Raw genomic sequence first — 22,050 nt, 5'->3', positions numbered from 1 at the left:
AATGCCCGTTCCAAGGTTGCCATGAAGAAAGAGGAACATATGTAAAGCACAGTGCCTGCACACATGTTCAATTACCGAAGGTGAGGTACCACCACCTTTAGGCAAACTTAAAGAATCGTGTCTAATGCTTCAAGTACTAGACCAAGAGCTGGACAACGAAAGGGTAAGACATGGCCGCTGCCCTCACTGGACTTGCACTTTAGTAAAGGAGAAAACAATAGAGGGAACATGAAAAAAAACTGCTAAGCGTGCAAAGAAATTACCATGTGCTAGAACTTCACCTATACACTCTCCCATCTAGGGTTGCTTTTTAATGGATTTAAGCACCAGTTACTGTGGCAGAAAAACAGAACTGCCCAGTTTTTTGTAATAGATTGAAAAAAAGACATTCAGGGCATCCTAAATGGACACGGCAATATACAGGCAAAAATGGACATGTCCTATATATGCAGGATGCTTGGCAACCCTATCTCTATCCTGACAACCACCCTACAATCCTATTTATATAGTTATATAAATATATTACATATATTTACATAAATAATAAATCCTATGATCTCCACTGTACGAGTTAACAGACTCAGAGACACTGGGTGACTTGTTCAAGGACACAGAAATGGCAAGCCCTAATCTCTCTGGCTCTAAAGCCTGGAATCTTTATACCATTCACTTTTCTCCACAAAGACAATGGAAGGTTTAGGGTCAAATTCCATTTTTTAAAAAAACAATTTATATATATGCCATGTCCCCATGTAAATTACCAAGATTTTATTGTACATTATGTATTAATCTCTGCATCATTATTGCTTGTATATTTAAACTTAAAAAAAAAAACCCTACGGCAAAGACTACGGACAATGCTAACATAGGGCAATTGTCACAGTGCTATGCTCAAGTATATGGAAGTCTTACATTGGTGACAAAATATATAGCTATCTCCTGTCCGTCATGAAAAAGTATAGACTGAAACAGAAAAGAACAAGTTAAAGATACTACATAATGCCATGAAGTTTTAAGACAATGAAAACTAGATGTCATTAAACTCACCACTAACTGATGGTAACGGGCTGCATCAGAATCAGCCTGGGGAACTTCTGAACAAAGTTTCCTGGGATACATTTCCCAGTTTTCAACTTCAGAACTGCTCAAGAGTAGGACTAGAATTAGTCTCAGGTGTTTCTAGTGTACAACAGACTTAAGAACTACTGACCTAGAGACATGTTCCATTTTAAAATTAATCAGAAGCAAAAGAGCACAAGCCAATTTAAAATATTTATGAGATGAGGGAGGACCCAATTCAGTAGCTTTCACCCAGCTACTGAAGCTGACATAAACACTTTACACAGCACTACACAAAAAAGTAGGACACTCATTATAGCAATTGATCACACACACTGTTCTACCATCGCGTTTCCCTGGTTCACAATGTAGGTTCTAAATTGATGACTTATTGACTTTTCAAACAATTAGACTCCATGCATCAGTGAGGATGCCTGCTGCTTCTACGAAATCCACAAAGCCCCAACCATTTGTAACCCTCATGTATCCAGACATTACTGAGACAGAAGTACCAAGAAATATTTACTCATAAGATGGGCTGAGTTTCTATTCTACATGGCGAGGAGGGAAAGTTGTGAACTACTATAGAGTTGCAATCCACAATTTGAAAAACTGATGCAGTTCAACACTTCACTTTATAAGTAAGAAAACTCAAGCCTAAGGGGATGTCATTTCAGCATCTTAATTAAATCTTTTGTGTGACCTTTCATTTACCAAATTCCCACCGTGAAATCTTAACTCTTAACAATGTGACCCCAAATGACTTCCATCCCTAGGTTCTGCACTCTCTTACTGCAGACTGACTGTAAGTCAGACTTGAAAGCCAAGATGAGCAGCTCCTTTGTCTAGTTATTACCTCTGACCAAGGCATAAGAATTCACTTAGACAAACAGCTTTCGTAACCTACCTAAAAATAGGCTAGTTCATAAATTTTCTAAACTGTTCTTCCCTGCTGTGAGCAGCCCTTGATCTTTGACTGTAAAACCTAGCAAACTTTGGCATGCTCTAATGTTAGTTTTATAGGTTACTGAAAACCTCTATAAATTTAGCATCATTTCTCAAATCTCAATAGTTTTCTCATTCTGAATGCTTGAACATTTAGGTCACAAATTGAAATAACAGCAGAAAAATACTCATCTTTAGGCAGGTTGTACGGTTACCACTTGGCAAGAAACAGACAAAAATTTAAACAGAGCATAAAAACACTTCAAAGCTTTATGAACTTTGAACTTAGCACACTTTCCTAAATTTTGGTGGTTCCAACTACAGGAAAACCAGACTCTAAAGATTTGAGATGATTTAAGCTAACTCAAAATTTTTCCAATTCCTGACATCAGTACTAGATTTATACTTTTATTATGGTAACATATAGTTGTTACAGTGAGATCTATAAACATATACAGAATTATTATATTTAAATTCATATAGAACAATATTTACATTTTTAAGTTACAGTTTTGAAATCAGAAGATGAAGTACAGCTTAAGTTTACGACAAAGAAAGAAAAACACAAAACAAAAAATAGACAAAGTTAACAGTAAAAATATAACTATCTGTTTTTGATACGTGGAAATGCTCAGAAAGCTACATCTTCTTAATCTGATTGTCCAAATCATTAAAATATGGATGATTCAGTGCCATTTTGCCAGAAATTCGTTTGGCAGGATCATAGACCAACATTTTCTGGAGGGGGGGGCGGGAAGATAAAAAAGAAAAAAGGTTTTGATTTAAGAAATGAACCATAAAAAAATAAAGCTTTAATTTTTCTACCAATAAGCCATAAGCTAATAATTTTAATAAAAATTACTACTACATGAACATTTCCATTAGTTCAGTACCATACCACATAAATGTCTCAATCCTCCATACTTCACCCTCTAGCTCTTATTCCTTAAATCGTAGATACCTCAATAACCTCTTTCTGCTATAAATTATGCTTTAAGACACAAGCATTCTTAGTGAGATAGAGATAGTTTTAAAACCAGGACATAAATTTAAGAAAGATATCTAGTTAACTATATTTACTTTGAGAATTAAATGGCCATCTGAGTTATTTACAACATTCTTGAAATGGTGGCAATTAGCTATAGTGGTTTCTAATGTAGCTTCCATCAAGTTCCAAATAAAAACAAAACCAGAGCACAATGTGTTATAAACATAGTTAAAATGAGAGACTAAATGAATGATGGTCAATCTAGTATTAAACTTAATTTACACATAACCAGAAAAGACTGCATAAAGTTTAATGCTGATCTTAAATTTCATCTTTAAGAAACATTAATCTTAAAGAAAATCAAATCAATAAGCAAACCAGACATACTTTTACTATCTAGTTACCCTTTGAGCTGCTATTACATATTTAGCACTATATTAAGTGCTTGACACATACCGTGTTACACAATCCTCACAACAAAGGTAAGTATTGGTCCCATTTTACAATGAGGACACTGAGGCTCAGAGGTTAAGCGGCTTGCCCCAGCAATTCATAAAGCTAAGCAGTGGTAAAGCTTAAATGTGAAACCAAGTCTGATGTTTTACAGTAGTGGTTCTCATCTGGGTGAGATTCTGCCCCTCAGTGAACATTTGGCAATGTCTGGCATTTGGCAATTGTCACAACTGAGAGGAACATGCTACAGGCAGGTATAGGGCAAAGGACTGGAATGTTGTTAAATATCTTAGAGTGTACAGGACCGATCCCATTAACAAAAAATGATCCAGTCCAAGATGTCAATACTAGCTAGACTAAGGAATCATGATTTACAGTATTTGAGTTTCATTGACTGAAGTGAAATTCTTTGTGTTCAAGAATTACAGAAGCTAAAAAGACAGATCTGAAAGGCCTTCTAAGTCAAATCAATAATATTGATACATAAAATATCTGAATGACAGGTAAAGGACTTGGGATTTCACTGTAAGCAATTTGGAAATCTGAGCTGAATTTAGAGGCATAATGATTTATAAATTCTGAAAGGAGCCCAAAGACCAATTAGAAGATTTACAGGATAATATCACAATATTACATTAGCCAAGATTCATAAAAATTAGTTCCATCTAAAAGCTTAAGATTTAGGGGGCATCTGGGTGGCTCAGTTAGTTAAGTGTCTGACTTCAGCTCAGGTCATGATCTCACAGCTCGTGGGTATGAGCTCCGTGTAGGGGTCTGTACTACAGTTTGTGGGTTCAAGCTCTGTGTCGGGCTCTGTGGAGTTCTGCACCACTGGTGCAGGGCCTGCTTGGGATTCTTGCTCCCTCCCTTCTCTCTGACCCTCCCTCACTTGTGCTGTCTCTCTCAAACTAAATGTACTTAAAAAAAAATAAACAAAAGTTCGATATTTAGAGGCGCTTGAGTGGCTCAGTCAGCTAAGCGCCTGACTCTTGATTTCAGCTCAGGTCATGATCTCAAGGTTTATAAGATCAAGCCCTGGGTAGGGCTTTGCACTGACAGTGCAGAGCCTGCTTGGGATTCTCTCTCTGCCCGCCCCCCCCCACCCCCGCCACGTGCACTCTCTCTCAAAATAAATAAACTTTTAAAAAAATAAACAAATAAAAGCTCAATATTTTTTTTGTTATTTTTTATTTTTATTTTTTTTAAATATATGAAATTTATTGTCAAATTGGTTTCCATACAACACCCAGTGCTCATCCCAAAAAGATGCCCTCTTCAATACCCATCACCCACCCTCCCCTCCCTCGCACCCCCCCATCAGCCCTCAGTTTGTTCTCAGTTTTTAAGAGTCTCATGCTTTGGCTCTCTCCCACTCTAACCTTTTATTTTTTTCCTTCCCCTCCCCCATGGGTTCCTGTTAAGTTTCTCAGGATCCACATAAGAGTGAAAACATGTGGTATCTGTCTTTCTCTGTATGGCTTATTTCACTTAGTATAACACTCTCCAGCTCCATCCACGTTGCTACAAAGGGCCATATTTCATTCTTTCTCATTGCCACGTAGTACTCCATTGTGTATATAAACCACAATTTCTTTATCCATTCATCAGTTGATGGACATTTAGGCTCTTTCCATAATTTGGCTATTGTTGAGAGAAAAGCTCAATATTTAAATACTGTTCTAAAAAACAATTTTCCTAAAGCAGGCCTAGGACAATTTCTTTTTTATCCTAATAGATTTTTTTGGCCCTATTTTTAAAGAAAACAACTATTAGTTGAGAGTGGCAATGTAGTAGTAAATGCAATTTTTTTTTATAGTTTGTTAATACTTTTTTTTTTTTTTTTTTGAGAGAGAGACTGAGAGAGAGAGAGAGAGCAGGGAAAAGGAACAGAGGGAAAGAGATAATCTCAAGCAGGCTCCATGCTCAGTGCAGAGCCCTATGAGGGACTTGATCCCAAGGATCCTGGGGTCATGACCTGAGGTGAAATGAAAAGTCAGACATGCCCCATGGATTTATAAGAATTACATTATTCCTCCTAACCTTTCTGATGTAGAAATAAGGCACAAAGTAAGAAATGAGAGTTCATGCAGTAAATGGCTTTAATAACTAAAAATATCAAGCAATAAGGAAAAACCTATGTCTCGGATAAACTAAAAAGTAGTACACACCGGGACAAAAAGTTAGAAGGGAGGGCCATTACACACCAGCAACTTAAATAAAGGTGTACTAACCCTGGCCTTGCCTTCACAGAGCATCTTCGCTATGTAAGATTAAAAAAACAAACAAATAACATCTAATGCTGAATCCTCCTCTCAAAACCACTAATGTTTCTTGGTATCTAAAATGAAGCTAGTAACATAATAAACATTAACAGTCATAATAGCTATGTGCCTAGCACAATATATATTGGCTTTCTATTTCCCAGGTAAAAGAAAGGAATTGAGTACATTCAGAATCAATAATGTTGAAATCAGTATAAAGGGTCTTCTTACCGAGAGCAGATCCAAGCCATTTTCATCCAAGTTTTTGACATGGGATGCCAGACTTCCTGGTTTCCACTTGGGAAATGTATTCTTATAGTCCTGTAAAGATTCCACTTCTGGCCACACTTCATTATTGGGGGTGCCCAAAGCTCTAAAAGCCAGAGAAAAACAAAAAAATTATTAAAGCATACATATAATCTTATTGTTATACATGTTGCCTTATTATTATTTCATCTGAAAACTTCTTAAAAGCTTAAATATAAGGCAAAAATACCTGAAAATTCTGAAGAGTTGATCAATTTCTGAATCCCCATGGAAAAGTGGTTTCTTAGTTGCTAATTCTGCAAATATAGTGCCTATACTCCAAATGTCAACTGGAGTTGAGTAGCGAGCTGACCCCAGCAGTACTTCTGGAGATCTATACCAGAGTGTCACTACCTATTACAAAGCAAATTTTTACACTGAATAAAAATACCTTTAAATAAATACATTAAAAAATTTTAATTAAATATTAAATTTAAAAAATGCATTAAATACCTAAATATAAACATTTATATTTCAGTAGGACTATCCTTTAGAAAGTTCCATTAATTCCTCTGATAATATTGTTTGAAAGTCAATTAACTATACACAATATACTAAATGGAAGATAAATATTTCATTCCTAAGTTCTATTCATTAGGTTAAAAAACACTATACAAACATACGAACTCTTTTCTTGCTTTTCAAATCATTAGAGGAAAAGGATAAAAAAAAAGTCAAGATAGCATTCACTTTTCAAAAAAACCAAAAAGGCAATTGATAATAAATTCAGTGTGGCACCGTACAAATGAATGAATACTGCTTACATGCTAACAATGTTAAGTCAGGGACTCCTGGGTGGCTCAGTCAGCTAAACGTCTAACTCTTGATTTCTGCTCAGGTCATGATCTCAGTTTATGCATGAGCTCAAGCCCGGTATGGAGCCTGCTTGGAATTCTCTCCCTCTCTCTGCCCCTACTCCACCAGCACTTGCTTGTGCTTTCTCTCAAAATAAACTTAAAAAAATAAAAACATAAGTCAAATAACAGTGGTCTAGGGGTAATCTATTATTTTACTATCTATAATTTGTCACGGCAAAAATATCATCTCTAACTTAAGCATCTGTTTAAGCCAATGGGAACCAAATAATCTTTATTTATACAGCTATGGGAAAAATAATAAAAAGGGATGATAAAAAGAAGCCAAGACATCTAACCAAATGAACACTGTTCTAAGTTTTGATTTGAAGATAGTCTTTGGGCTCAGGGATAGACAACCCCACAGAAGACAGTTTTCCAGAAGCTCTCTATTATACAATTCAATATTCCCTTTCTCTCCAGAAATAACAAATGAAATGCCATGTCATCTGTATTAACACTGAAAACCGTTATAGTAGCTTCTAAATGTACCTGAAACAGTAACCCTTAGGTAAAAAAAACCTGTCTTTTAACCAATTTGTGTACCAGAGGATGCAAGCAGGAGACAAAAAACACACAGGCGATTTGCATGGGTAAAATTTACTAAGAAAGATTCTAAACTAAGAGAGGGTTAGAATAAAGAGACTGACTAATAAGAAATAATAATTTCTAGAACTGTAGCAAGGATAACCCCTTCCTCCTGCAGTGCCTCTCCAACACCATCCACTGACATCACACCTACTGGCAAAGAAATAATATTTAAAGGTCTGAGTTAGATTTTCACATAACATGCAGTGAAGGGTGAGTTTGGAGCTGAGAGGCAATAAATTAATCCTGCACAATGGAAACCTTTATTATTTCTTTCTTGACTTAAAAAACAAATACAGAAAACAATCCAGCAATCACACATACTCTAAAACACAAAAACCACTATTCTACATACCTCATGTGTATATACTCTAATAGGTATTCCAAAAGCTCTAGCGAGGCCAAAATCAGCCAATTTAATTGTTCCTTTGTCATCAATCAATAGATTTTGAGGTTTTAAGTCTCTGTGCAAAACTCTTCTGGAGTGGCAAAACACAATCCCTTGTAGAATTTGGTACAAGTAACTCTGGAAGAAGGAAACATAAGTTAGAAACTTAACTGTACCACACAATAATTTTCTAAATAATCTTGGTGGGTTTGTTTCAAAGATATAAGAAATTATAATGCAGGTAAACAATTTAACTGCCACAAAAGCTTTCAGGCCATTTGAGACTAGCAAGCAGCATTTGGGGTGAGAAGCCCACTGATATGCTAAGATATTCACCTTATGGACACATCCATATGAACTCATTTAGTCTTCTACTATTTTTCATCTCTCATTCTTTTTTCATCTCTTATTCTTAAGTCCTAATTAGTTTTCTGTATAGAAAGTTTTGTAAACTTTTATCTATATACTTATAGCAACTCTAATTTTATTAAGATTTGTCCATCTCTATTTCTTATTACATATTCATTTCCTCTTTAGAAACCCTGGTCACAGATTCCAAAAGAAATAACAAACAGGATATTATGATTATATATTTAAATAGAGACAATTATTATAACATGCTATTTATTAGTTCAGAGAAAAGTATTATACAAGACAGGTGTTGCCAAGACAACGTAATTGTCATTTGAAGCAACATGAATATTACAGAAATCTGAAGTATACATAGTAACAATATTGACTTATAAAGTTCAAAATTATAAAATAATACATAAAATCAACTGTTGGAACAAATGGCTAACCATTAAGATCCCTAGTTCTTTATACCAAAATAAAACTTTGATCCATCCACACAGTTTAACACAAACAAAAGGGAGGTGTGGCAACCTACTAAAAAATATTGTCAAGTATTGTTCTAGCATACACGATGTTTGAAAGACATATAAGCTAAAGTCCAAAAGTTATGTATAAGACTGTTAAATATATGGTCCAAAAGTTATGTATAAGACTGTTAAATATATGATAAAAATTATTAATGGTATATGCCATTAACAAGTCAAAACAACAAAAGAAAAAAGGAATAAAGGGAGTATTATCAACATGTTAGCAAAAAGGACCTTAGAGACCAGTGAAAAAATATCCTAACAGAAACATCAATGAAGATGTTTATAAAAAGGCTAAAAAATGAAAAATTATTAAATGAGATACAAAATATTTGCCTTTTTCACATGATGGACTGATAAAATATTTAAAAGATTGATAAAGCTAGGTACTAAAACAGTAACTGTTACCCACCACAATGAGTAAACTGCTACAAGTCTTTGGAGGGCAACAAGCACTATCATGATTTTAAATGTAAATAAACATCTTCAACTCATTGATTCAAGTTATAAGAACTTATCCTATAAAATTGCAAATGAAGATCAATATACATAAGGATTCACTGCAGCATTGTTCCTAAGAGCATGAATCACCAAGCTGGAAAACAATTTCAATGTTTATTAGTATGGAACTGGTTTAAATAATCAGATCAAACATTTAGGTAAACAGGCAAGGCTATATGTTGAATGTTTCACAGAAAAAGGGTTTTACAGTTTTGTAAAACAGCATATGTATGTACACAAAGTTGACATGCAAGTGTCTGTAAGACTATTAAAAAACTAACAATGGGTACCTACCTCTGAGAAGTGGTTTGGTAGAGTTAGTGTAAAGATAAGACATATCCACATATACACTTCAGTGCTTTTAAAAAAATTATACATTTATAATTTAGAAATTATACATTTATAATATAGAAATGTCTATTGTAAATTAACCAAAACATTCAAACCCAGAATAAAATAAAACCACTTGCCATCATCACCTTACCCCAAGCTTTTGTTACATTGTTTCACACATATCTGACCCTCAAATAAAGACCAAAACATCCTAGCTTCCAACAATGGAATACATACCTACTGGTTTTGTTGTCTCAGGCACAACTTTTCACTCTACAACTAGAAGCAGTATCTAGTAATAAAAGGGGTAACAATCTAACCTATAGACTGTGGAAAAAAAATCTTCCTAGTTCTATTTCCTAACACTCTTTCCAAGGATATTCCCCCAAAACACAGGAACTTCTACAGAATAGACACTTTACACTCACAATGGATAAATACTAATAAACTTAAGTAAGCTTTTTACCTTAACAAGTGAAGATTCCATGAACTGACCAGGAGGGATGGAATCTAAGTATTTCTTGAGATCCATGGAAAGGAATTCAAAGATGAGATATAACCTGGAATCTTGCATAAGCACATCTTGAAGACTGAAGAACAAAACAATTATATGGAAAAAAATATCTACGAAACATTTTTGACCTCTCACAAAATAAAGCTTCCATAAACTTAACAGTGGCTATCACAGAAAGTGAAGCTTTAAGAAATTTTCTGTAACAACAAAAAGTACATACTGTTTTGGGAAAGAAGAGATGGTAGCTTCCCTAGTAATGAAAACCTTAGTTCTAAACTAGAATTTGAGAAAGGACTCTCAGGGCAGCAACTGAAAATTAAGTAACATTATACAGAAGGTACTAACTGTCAAACCACTTCTATTACAAAAGAACATTTCTAGGTTGACTACTTGTTGCTCAGAGTTTGTTTTTTCACTGAAGTGAATTACAGAAATAAATTTTAAAATTTATTAGGAACCCTTAACAGTTGCTCATTATCTCCAACCCCAGAAAAATGCAATTTAACCGTAACTTGGCCTGTTAGGAAACACCCTCCCTCCCCGCCAATACCAATCCAAATAGTTAAAAGAAAGAAAAACACTTTTCTTTTTCATCTGACAGAACTACCTGTCTTAGGACTCTGATTAAGAGGTCTTCAAGGACCAGGGGCACCTGGGTGGCGCAGTCGGTTAAAGCATCCGACTTCAGCCAGGTCACGATCTCACGGTCCGTGAGTTCGAGCCCCGCGTCGGGCTCTGGGCTGATGGCTCGGAGCCTGGAGCCTGTTTCCGATTCTGTGTCTCCCTCTCTCTCTGTCCCTCCCCCGTTCATGCTCTGTCTCTCTCTGTCCCAAAAATAAAATAAACGTTGAAGAGGTCTTCAAGGACCAAAGCTCAGACTGGTATAGGTGATAAAGGTCTGTGAAAAAGGACTTTTTTCTCCCTTGGCTGGTTTACCTTGAGTTTTCAGCTCCCAATACTAATCTCTTATCACCCTGCTCCTGTTTTAACAGCCCATTTACCTATGCCTGGCACCCCCAATTAACAAAAATAGTAGGGTTCTCTTCTGCTCAGCAATTAGACCAGATATTAAACAAATGTAAAAATTTCTACGTTGAAATTCACACTTGAAATAGTATGCGGAAAATGGTTTAAATTCAAATATACCATACCTGACTATATTTGGATGACGAAGTTCTTTTAATAGAGAAATTTCCCGAATTGCGGTACTAGGAACCCCTTCCTCTTCACTTTCTAGTCTGATTTTCTTCATGGCTACCACTTGACCTGTAGTTTTGTGTCTACCCTTATACACAACTCCATAGGTACCTGAAATAGACAAAGTAAATGTCTACTATACGACACCCTCCACAAACTAACATTTTACAAAATGACTCATCTTGTAAAATGTCATGTGATAGAAATGTCTACTGTGACCAGCTAGGAAGTATCATACTCATGATGATACTCTCATCACTTCCAAAAAGAAATTGCGGGTAACTACAACCTATCACATCTATAGTTTAGAAATAAAGTTCATGTAGTCATCACAATTTTCCCATACATTTAAATAACAAGTAATTTCCCAGCACATTTTAGAGAAGAAAACGGATCCTTTGCAGATCGAAATTTATCTCTTTTCAAATATCCAATCTAACAATAAAGCAGGCATAAAATACAGGGTGAGGATTTGGGCTGAGGAATTATTAACAGGAGTCACTGTGACACTTTCAGAAAACTTTGTATAGACTGCTTTATGCATATCAAATACATACTCAACCCTTATCTAAAAAAGAATGGGGCTAAAATATTTTATTAAATATTTATTAAATATGGAGCACCTGGGTGGCTTAGTCGGTTTAAGCATCTGACTTTGGCTCAGGTCATAATCTCAAGGTTCATGAGTTCAAGCCCAGCATCAAGCTCTCTGCTATCAGCACAGGGCCTGCTTCAGATCCTCTGTCTCCCGCTCTCTCTGCCCTTCCACTGCTCATGCTTTTAGTCTCTCAAAGATAAACAAACATTACAAAATATATATTTATAAAATCTATTAAAGTTCACAATATCTACTATATAGTAGGAAAGCCTCCCACCCATTCTGAAGTTAACAAGAACACTGATTTGGATATATAGGCTTCAGATAAGGAGTAACAATGTCAATATACGGGATCTTGGGCAGGAGAAGGGTGGATACAGAGGACAGAAGTGGCAATATTAAGGGAGGCAGATTAGTTGATTTAAAAAGTTCATATACAGGACACATTTAGTCCCCAGATTTAGTGCGTTTTAAAACCGGAGTGGGAGGGGTGCCTGGTTCAGTAGGTGAAACATGTGACTCTTGATCTCAGGGTCATGAGGTCAAGCCCCATGATGGGCGTGAAGCCTACTTAAAATTAAAATAAACAGGGGCACCTGGGTGGCTCAGTTAGGGATTCGATTTTGGCACAGGTCATGATCTCGCAGTTTGCGAGTCCAAGCCCCAAGTTGAGGTCTGTGCTGACAGCTCAGAACCTGGAGCTTGTTTTGGATTCTGTGTCACCCACTCTTTCTGCCCCTTCCCTGCTCATGCTGTCTCTCAAAAATAAACATTAAAAAAAAATTTTCAAAGTAAAATAAATAAATAAAATCTTAAATAAATACAATCTTTAAACTGGAATTGGAAAATTTAGGGAGATCCTGAACTGCTTGACTATACATAAAATTTTACTGAATACCTTATTCTTCTGTAACATCAGTATAACTTCAAAAGTGATTAGAGTACATTTTTCTAAAGAGATCTATTATAGTTTTTACCAGTTTCTCCAAAGGTAGCAATGTTTTTAAAAAGGCTAAGAACTACTATCAAATTATCTACTGGCTTAATTAGATTATTAGAGATGGTTTGGTGAGTGGCAAACTGATGTTATATAAACTTTGTTCTAATTTTGTTTTAAGATTTTATTTTTGAGTAATCTCAACACCCAACATAGGGCCTGAACTCATAACCCTGAGATCCAAAGTTGCATACTTTACCAAGTGAGCCAGCCAGGATCCCCTAATTTTGTTTTAAAGAGAAATTCTAGGGGTGCCTGGGTGGTTCAGTTAACTGACTTAGGCTCAGGTCATGATCTCATGGTTCGTGAGTTCAAGCCCCATGTCAGGCTCTGTGCTGATGGCTCAGAGCCTGAAGCCTGCTTCAGATTCTGTGTGTGTGTGTGTGTGTACGTGCCCCTCCCCCACTCATGCTGTCTCTTTCAAAAATAAACATCCAAAAAAAAATTTTTTTAATTCTATACAATAGTGGGTCTTCCTAAATACTGGTGTCATTTTAAACACAGAATTTGACTAAAGAGCCATTTCACATTATTTTGATTAAATCTGGATTAACTGTGACTCTTGGACAACCAAAGTCATTCCAGATTTTAAAAACCTCAATTTTATGGATCTTTACAACCATCTTTAAAAATTGGTAACTTTTGGGGCGCCTGGGTGGCTCAGTCGGTTGAGCGACCGACTTCGGCTCAGGTCATGATCTCACGGTTTGTGGGTTTGAGCCCCATGTCGGGCTCTGTGCTGACAGCTCGGAGCCTGGAGCCTGCTTCTGATTCTGTGTCTCCCTCTCTCTCTGACCCTCCCCCGCTCATGGTCTGTCTCTCTCTGCCTCAGAAATAAATAAACATAAAAAATAATAATAATAATAATAATAATAATAATAATAAAATTGGTAACTTTCTGTACACTTAAAATCTGTCCATTTTTTGGGTATAAATCATACTTGCATCAAAAAAACACAAAAGTAGTTAAGTCAGAAGCACAATCACCTGGCACACTGTGAAAGCAGACTCGGGAAAAATCATCACTTGCATAAATATAGTACAAGCAGTTAATGGTAAATTCAGGACTAAATTTTTCCCCCCTAATATTCTTTCTTTCCTTCAAGTGTACAACCTCATCGAGGTCTAAAATTTACTCATAACAATTAATTAACTTATAGCCAACACTTAGTATTTACCTAATTTTAGAAATCACAAGTGCTCTATGGTTCTCTTCTTTCTCTTTTTGAGCCATTACCCCTCATAACTACTGGTACAGAGCTCTAGTTAAACAGACCAGAATGATTCTACTAGGCAATTACCAAAAATTATTTATAAGATGCATGCATGGTATGTACTCTGAAATGAATTAAACATTACTAAATTTTTAAAAATGTTATAGTCAAAGTTACGGAGACTCTAAATGCTAAGCACAAAACCTTTATTTAACACATGTTTATTGAGTGAATAAAAGCCAAGTTAGGTCCCACATCATGGATATAGCTACCATGATCCAAAAAGATGTTTTCTCATGATAGAGTTCAAAAACTAAAGTGACAACACTCAGATCTTTGTAATTTAGAAGAAACCAGAAAATGTCTTTGTAATAACTGAAATAAGAAAAGTCTATATTTAAGAAATGAATCAGGTTGTCAAAAACTCAAAGTTTCAGGGCGCCTGGGTGGCTCAGTCGGTTGAGCATCCGACTTCGGCTAAGGTCATCATCTAGCGGTCTGTGAGTTCAAGCCCCGCGTGGGGCTCTGTGCTGACAGCTCAGAGCCTGGAGCCTGCTTCGGATTCTGTGTCTCCCTCTCTCTCTGACCCTCCCCCGCTCATGCTCTGTCTCTCTCTCTCTGTCAAAAATAAATAAAACATAAAAAAAAAATTTAATAAAAAAAAACTCAACGTGTCAAGATAGAAAAGATAGAAAAGGTAGGGGAACTATTCTAAGTTAGAAAAGATTAAGGAGATATCAATCACTAAATGAAATGCAGAACACTGACTAGATCTTCAGAAGATACATGTAAAAGTATTAGAAGTAAGACATATCTGCAGCCACCCTGGAAAACAGTATGGAGGTTCCTCAAAAGTCAAAAATAGAACTACCCCTCAACCCAGCAATTGTGCTACTTGGTATTCATCCAAAGGATACAAAAATGTTGATTTGAAGGGGCACATGCACCCCAATGTTTATAGCAGCACTATCAACAATAGCCAAAGTATGAAAACAACCCAAATGTCCATCGACTGACGAATGGATAAAGATGTGGTATACATATGTACAACGAAATATTATTCGGCAATGAGAAAGAATGAAAGATTGCCATTTGCAACAATGTGAATGGAACTAGAGTATATTATACTAAGTGAAGTCAGTCAAAGACAAATATCAGGATTTCACTCATGTAGAATTTAAGATACAAAACAGATGAACATAAGGGAAGGAAAGAAAAAATAAGACAAAAACAGAGAGGGGGGCAAATCTCAAGAGACTCTTAAATACAGAGAACAAACTGAGGGTTGCTGGTGGAGTGTTGGGTGGGAGAAGGGCTAAAGGGGTGAGGGGCATTAAGGAAGACACTTATTGGGATGAACAGAGGGTGTTAAATGTAAGTGATGAATCAGTAAATTCTATTCCTCAAATTATTATTACACTATGTTAACGAACTTGGATTTAAATTAAAAAAAATAAAAAGTAAAGCACACCACTACAACTTACTTTACACTGGTCAACAGAAAAACAATATGCTAAAACACAGATAATAAAGTAAATGTGACAAAACTAACATCTTGGTAAAATGTATTACAGGTTCATTAAATTTATCTTTCAACTTCTCTGTATGTTTGGAAATAAAATAAAAAGTTGAGGGAAAGAAATTTAACTTTTCAAATCAGTACTATAATGTTAAAATTTGACCAGGTATCTGGCAAAAAGCAAAAGAAAATACTGTGTGAAAGATATCGTCTAGGCCTTAAATTATTTGTACAATTTATTTTTTCAAAAACAATGTCCACCAAAGGGGTGCCAGGGTGGCTCAGTCAGTTGAGTGTCCAACTTCAGCTCAGGTCATGATCTCACAGCTCGTTGAGTTCAAGCCCCACATCGGGCTCTGTGCTGACAGCTCAGAGCCTGGAGCCTGCGTCAGACTCTGTGTCTCCCTCTCTCTCTTCCCCTAACCCACTCACATTCTGTCTCTGTCTCTCTGAAAAATAAATAAACATTAGAAAAAAAAATTTAAGAAAAAAAAAAATGTCCACCACATAATCTAAAACTGCCAGGCACTGGAGTAGTCAAAACAATACAAGCCAGAAGAAGAAACAGGAAAAAACACTAAGGGAAACTGATGTTATTATCAAATATTTGACTACATCCAATAGTGCTGGACACTACTGCCAGGCACTGTTCAAACAGCTGTGAACAAGACAAAATCCCAAACCTCACAAAGCTTACTTACAGTGTAGCAAAGAAAAAGGATATTAAGGAAAACAAATTGAAAGAATTGCCATTGCCAAAGGTCCAGAGGTCAAAGAACAAGGCATATGAGGAGGTATCATGTAGAAGAATTGGGGAGGCTTGTAACTCCAGTAAATAGACTACATTTCAGATTATGCTCTGAACCACTATTTGTAGTAGCAATTACAGTACCTTCCTCAAGAGTCAAATCTGCAGTCTCTTGCATGTTAGGAGTTCCAGAGTTTCAAAGAAAAACACATTTACACAAAAAGAATGTTTCTTTTTATTCCAAACTAAAAATCAGAACTCATTAAATTCTCTGAAGACTTAAGAAAAACTCAAAGCAGAAAACATTAAGTCTGTTAATCAAACCTATTTTTAACTCAGAAACAAGACTAGCTTAGTTGACCAGGTGTTAATAAAGTATCTAAGTGATTTTTTTAAAAAATCATCTAACATTTGTAAGTTAAGAACAAGAATCGATTTCTAACCCAACCACCACCCAAACATATCATTAGTATCTTACCAAATTCTTTTTAGTATTCTGCCCTTGGCTTTTTAGTAGTACTCCTTGTACAAGTATAGTTTTGGAGAACACTAACAATACACTAGTCAGAAACATCCCTGAAACAGAATCTACATACATAGGGGTGCCTATGTCAGTTGAGCATCTGACCTTTGATTTCAGCTCAGGTTGTGCATTTTCTCACGGTTCCTGGAATTGAGCCCCGAGTTGTACCAGAGCAGAGCCTGCTTGGGATTCTCTCTCCCTCTTTCTACCCCTCCCCTGCTCATGCTCTCAAAAATAAAAAAAAAATTAAAAAAACAAAAAACAAACCCTACATAAATTAGGCTCTAATAGTATAAGTTGTACCATTTATTCCTATAGAGTTTAGAATGTTAATACCAAGACTTTTATATAGAAACTTAGATGCTCTTGGGGTGCCTGAATGGCTCAGTCAGTTAAGCATCTGACTCTTGATTTTAGCTCAGGTCATGATCTCAGGGTTTATGGGTTCAAGCCTGCATAGGGCTTTGATGCTGGCCGAGCAGAGCCTGTTTGGGATTCTCTCTCCCTCATGCCTCTCCCTCACTCACATGTTCTCTATCCTTCTCTCTCAAAAATAAATAAATAAACTTTAAAAATTAAAAAATAAATAAAAGAAAGTTAGATTTTATGTTGGGGGGGAAAAAGGCAAAGGGATATTTTTACCCATCACTTATGCCATATAAACATTCTTTAAAAACTTTAATGAAAGTACTACAGAAAGGGAATGAATAATTATACATAAGAGCTATTGGTTTAGAATTGCTTAAACATGTAAACAAGACAGATCATTTAATTCTGGGAAACTATATAGAAAACTTATTTAAATTGGCTTAATAGCCTATTGTAGCAGCTTAGAAAGTTTAGGTAAAAATATTTACCTTAAAAACAATTGTAGGAGATTAAAAGTACACTGTTAAACCTAATTCTACTGCCCTAACCTTTCCCAACACACATACGAATTATCAACAGTCTTCTCAAATTACAAATACTGCTTTAAGTGTTTCATATTTAAGATAACTGGGGGGAAGAGGGTTGCCAGGTAATCATATCAGAATAATTTCAGTTCTCTTGGATATGAACATTTTTGTGTTTAAGTTACCATGTAAAGAACATATAATTAATGCACATTAGCACAGGATACCATAAAGATTTGATTTTAATATTTACATGTCTTTATGACACAGATGTTATAAGCATTACAAAATCCTTTTTTAAAACTTGGGTATTAAAAACACTCACCTTCTCCGATTTTCTCTATTTTGGTATAGTCTTCCATAGTTAATCGTAGATACGGTAGATCCTAGAATGAGAGGAAAAACTAATTTGATCACATGATCACCTGCCACTATAACTCCAAAGGTGGTTTAAAGTTTGTAATGAGATACAATGTGTAAAGCATTTTCCACAGTCTCTAGTACAGTATTAATTTCCCATTAATATTAGTTACGTTAAAACAACACTTACAGGGGCACCTGGGTTGCTCAGTCGGTTAAGTGTCCAACTTCGGCTCAGGTCATATCTCGGTTACTGAGTTGAGCCCCAGGGCAGTTTCAGTGCTTGCTGACAGCAAAGAGCCTGCTTGGGATTCTGTCTCCCTCTCTCTCTGCCCCTCCCACACATATTTGCCTGTGTGCTCTCACTCTCAAAAATAAATAAACATTAAAAAAACCAAAACACTTATAAAGGAAAGGACTTCTGCAATTAAGATTTTCCCACCTTTCTTGGCTCTTAAAACATCAGAAGTATTTGTGTATCTTAACCAGTGTAGTATTTGCTTCTTCCAAACAAATTAACATGCAAATTTAGACACAAACTTATCTATACACCCCAAACAAAAAACAAAAGTATGTTCTCTTTACATAACACTTCTAAGAAGCACCAATGTGTGCTAGTTATACACCCAAACATTTCCTTAGATAATATTTGACTGAATTTGTATCGCTTCATATTTTTTTGAAGAGAATTCAAAAGAAACATTTTTTTTTTTTAACATTTATTCAGTTTTTGAGAGACAGAGAGAGAGCATGAGTGGAAGAGGGGCAGAGAGAGAGGGGAGACACAGAATCCAAAGTAGGCTCCAGGCTCTGAGCTGTCAGCACAGAGCCCCACAAAGGGCTTGAACTCACCAACCGCTAGATCATAACCTGAGCCAAAGTCGGATACTTAACCAACTGAGCCACCCAGGCGCCCCAAGAAACAGTTTTTAAAGACACAAGTAGCAGGACGCACAGCTGGCTCAGTCAGAAGAGTGTACAATTCTTAATCTCAGGGTTGTGAGTTCCAGTCTCATGTTGGAAAGAGCACATTTCACTCACACGCACATGCGCACGCACACACACACAGGGTGCAGAGATTACTTAAAAATCTTAAAAAAAAAAAAAAAAAAAGACACCGGTAGGGAGCTAATGTGGCCATACTGCTCACCCATTAGCAAGACTGTTTTAATGTCTGCTAAAATGCTGACAAGACACTCAAAACGTCCACAGCTGAGAAGTTTGCTGATGAAACATAACTTCAGAAGCCCAAATCATAATTCCCTTGATTTCTTAACACACTCCTCTCCTCACTGATAAGATCATATATGTAAAGGTGACTCTGGGTGACACTTAAGTTCTATTTCTCACATTCATCTGCAAAATTATCCCAGAGGTAGAGACAAATCTTTTTAAATGAACAAAAAATTGCACTACATTGTCATGATATTAAATTATCATTAAATTAAATTTAATTAAAAATTACTTTTTATTTTAATGTTACAAAATAGCAATAATTAGGATAATTGCCTTTTTTTACAATATCCAGATTTAATATGCCTAATGAACAATAAGACTTTGAGGTCTCTTTGAACAAATGGCTAAAACTTCAATTTCAAAGTTGGGTTTAATTACCCTCCCTCCATTTTCCTGTTTGTAACAGTTTAAAATAAAGGGTGTCACTTTAAAATGCCTTTTGAATGTCTCCTGGGGCTGCGTACTAGCAGCAGGACGTAAAATGCCAATGGCTTCATCTCCTAGCCAGAGACCTCCAGGTCTTTAAAGGAAGCGGGACGTGCACATGACCAACTCTAGTTATTAAATAAAAATACTAATACATACATATTTGTATCTATCTCTACGCATTTCTTAGCTTTCCACTTTGCACTGTACGTAACAGCCACCAAGCATAAAATTAAAACGAAAAATATCCAAATCCCCTCTGGCTCTAAGCCTCGGCCAAGTGTTTTTAAACGCCTTGGGTGCACAAGGGCCCTGGGTACGGAGGCAAGCTCGAGAAGGCCCACAGGTTAGTTCGGTGTTCCGGGACGGCCTGGGTTTGGGAACCGGCGTGGGTATCTGGCCCCGGAGCCGTCTGGCCTTCCGCCCCCGAAGGCTAGAGCAGGGCGCACAGGGGACAGGCCGGAGCCGCAGGGCCTAAGACGGAGCCTGGCACTCCGCGACGTCGAACCAATGCAAGGGTTTGGCTTCAACCAAGACCCGAAAGCCTCCTCAGCCAGGTCTGCGGCATTTTTCCGGAACAGCAGACCGCGACCCCTGACTGCAACTCCGAGGCCAGGGCAGCCCCAGCCCTCCCCGGTGTACGTCCGCTGGGTCTGGGCTCCCGCGAACCTTCCTGGAAAGCCGGGGCCAGGCCCGGAGCCGAGTGGAGGCCCGGCCTAGTCTCCACAGGCCCTGCCTGGCCCCGCGCAGAGCCCCGCTGCCCAGCCCGGCCTCCTAATACCACCCGGTTCCTCAGCACTCCTTCTCGGGGGCCTCCGAGCCGACCCCCGCCGAGCAGACACCCCGTAGGCATGACCCTGACCTCAGCAACTCTACCCGGCTTATTATCCCACGACGAAAGCGGCAGCAGCTACCACGTCAGCGTCGCTCTCACCTCAACTTCCAAGAGCCAGCTTTGGAGTTAAGTGCAAGCTGTTTCAAACTCACCGCGCTAAAGGGTCCGGGGCCCACCAATCAGATAGCCCGTAGACTTTCAAAGGAGCCAATCGGAGCCCAGCCACGCTTGGGCGGGCCTTCCCGGGTGGCTAAAGCGCGAAAAAAAATGGAAAGGGCGGCTGGAGAAAAAGCAGGAGGGCGGGCGCCAACTGAGTCTTAGCGCAGGCGCTTTCATTCAGCCCCGAAGAGTGTCGTCCTACTGTTTCTAGTCGTCGGAAATCTACCGTTCACCCTGGGTCGGGTACTTCCCCTTCCAGTATTGGCAAAAATAAAATTTTTTGCACTCAAAGTGATACTACATATACATTTAGATTCCATAACTTTCACTTCTAATACTTAAAGCTAGCGTATATTTATGTTTTTCTAAGTCGGTGATTTTCCAGCTAGGCCAAAGGAGGAGCACATTTCACACATGCATACATACATATACATATATGGATATATGGATATACGTATATATATGTATGTGTGCATATATGTATATATGTATATATACACACACACAGATATATATACAGATATATTCACTTTCTAAAATGTTTAGTGTTTTATTAAAGATTGCATTTATTTAAAAATTAAAAACAGGGGCTCCTGGGTGGCTCAGTCAGTTAAGGGTCTGACTTAGGCTTGGTGAGTTCGAGACCTGCATGGGCTCTCTGCGGTCAGCACAAAGCCCGATTTTGGATCCTCTGTCCCCCTCTCTCTCTGCCCCTCCCCCTCTTGCTCCCTGTCTCTCTCAAAATAAATAGATAAAACTTTAAAAAAAAATAAAATTTAAAATTAAAAAGTTTTAAGTTAGAAACAAAATTTTACATTTTTAATTTTAAAATATTTTCACATCAGAATTTTAGTTGATTTTTTAAAACACAAAAATTCACAATTCCATGAAAGGAAAAAAAAAGATCTAAATTATACTTTAAATAATCCAGTATCCAAAACTTTCTCTTTCATTGCCCCCCACCATATTCTTAAGAGAAATTTCTGCACTTGAACTTTCTTTAAGTCTTTAAGAAAATATGAGTAAAATAGAACTAGGAATAATAAGAGTCCCTTAGTAAGAATTTCTCTTTGGCTTACCCTTAATGGGATGTAGAAGAAAGAGTGACTACCATGAACTCTACAAATATGTATTAGAAGACTCAGATTATGGGGTGCCTGGGTGGCTCAGTTGGTTGAACGTTAGACTCTTGATTTCAACTCAGGTCATGATCTTAGGGTATGTGAGTTCAACCATCAGGTCAGGCTCTACGCTGGCAGCAAGAAGCCTGCTTG

At 37.0% G+C, this 22,050-nt stretch overlaps 1 protein-coding gene across 4 annotated transcripts; it reads right to left on the bottom strand.

The window, feature by feature from the left end:
* Nucleotides 1-834: 834 nt before the first annotated feature.
* Nucleotides 835-20,755, bottom strand: CDK1 (cyclin dependent kinase 1). 4 transcript variants are annotated; one of them, XM_042908882.1, is made up of 8 exons: nt 20,717-20,755; nt 18,086-18,146; nt 11,223-11,379; nt 10,024-10,147; nt 7,810-7,980; nt 6,203-6,366; nt 5,938-6,079; nt 835-2,742 (listed from the first exon to the last, which is right to left on the bottom strand). In XM_042908882.1, exons 2-8 carry the CDS (start codon nt 18,120-18,122, stop codon nt 2,644-2,646), a joined length of 894 nt encoding a protein of 297 aa, XP_042764816.1. In that variant the 5' UTR covers nt 18,123-18,146; nt 20,717-20,755; the 3' UTR covers nt 835-2,643. The 4 variants fall into 4 exon arrangements, 3 of the variants coding, with proteins under 3 accessions (XP_042764816.1, XP_042764815.1, XP_042764817.1); XM_042908881.1 differs by having other exon boundaries at nt 20,645-20,750; XM_042908883.1 differs by lacking the exon at nt 20,717-20,755 and adding an exon at nt 20,659-20,710.
* Nucleotides 20,756-22,050: the final 1,295 nt, after the last annotated feature.

Source organism: Panthera leo, chromosome D2 (genome assembly GCF_018350215.1).
Source record: "Panthera leo isolate Ple1 chromosome D2, P.leo_Ple1_pat1.1, whole genome shotgun sequence".
NCBI lineage: Eukaryota > Metazoa > Chordata > Mammalia > Carnivora > Felidae > Panthera > Panthera leo.
Note: the sequence above shows the minus strand (reverse complement) of the source record. Positions and strands in the feature narration are given on the sequence as shown.

Bases quoted from the DNA above. Each gene is read 5' to 3' on its own strand.
- CDK1 (XM_042908882.1), bottom strand. From the start codon at position 18,122: ATGGAAGACTATACCAAAATAGAGAAAATCGGAGAAG. The intron at 11,380-18,085 runs GTGAGTGTTTTT...TGTCTATTTCAG, and splicing joins AATAGAGAAAATCGGAGAAG to GTACCTATGGAGTTGTGTAT. The intron at 10,148-11,222 runs GTATGGTATATT...TTTGTTCTTCAG, and splicing joins CGTCATCCAAATATAGTCAG to TCTTCAAGATGTGCTTATGC.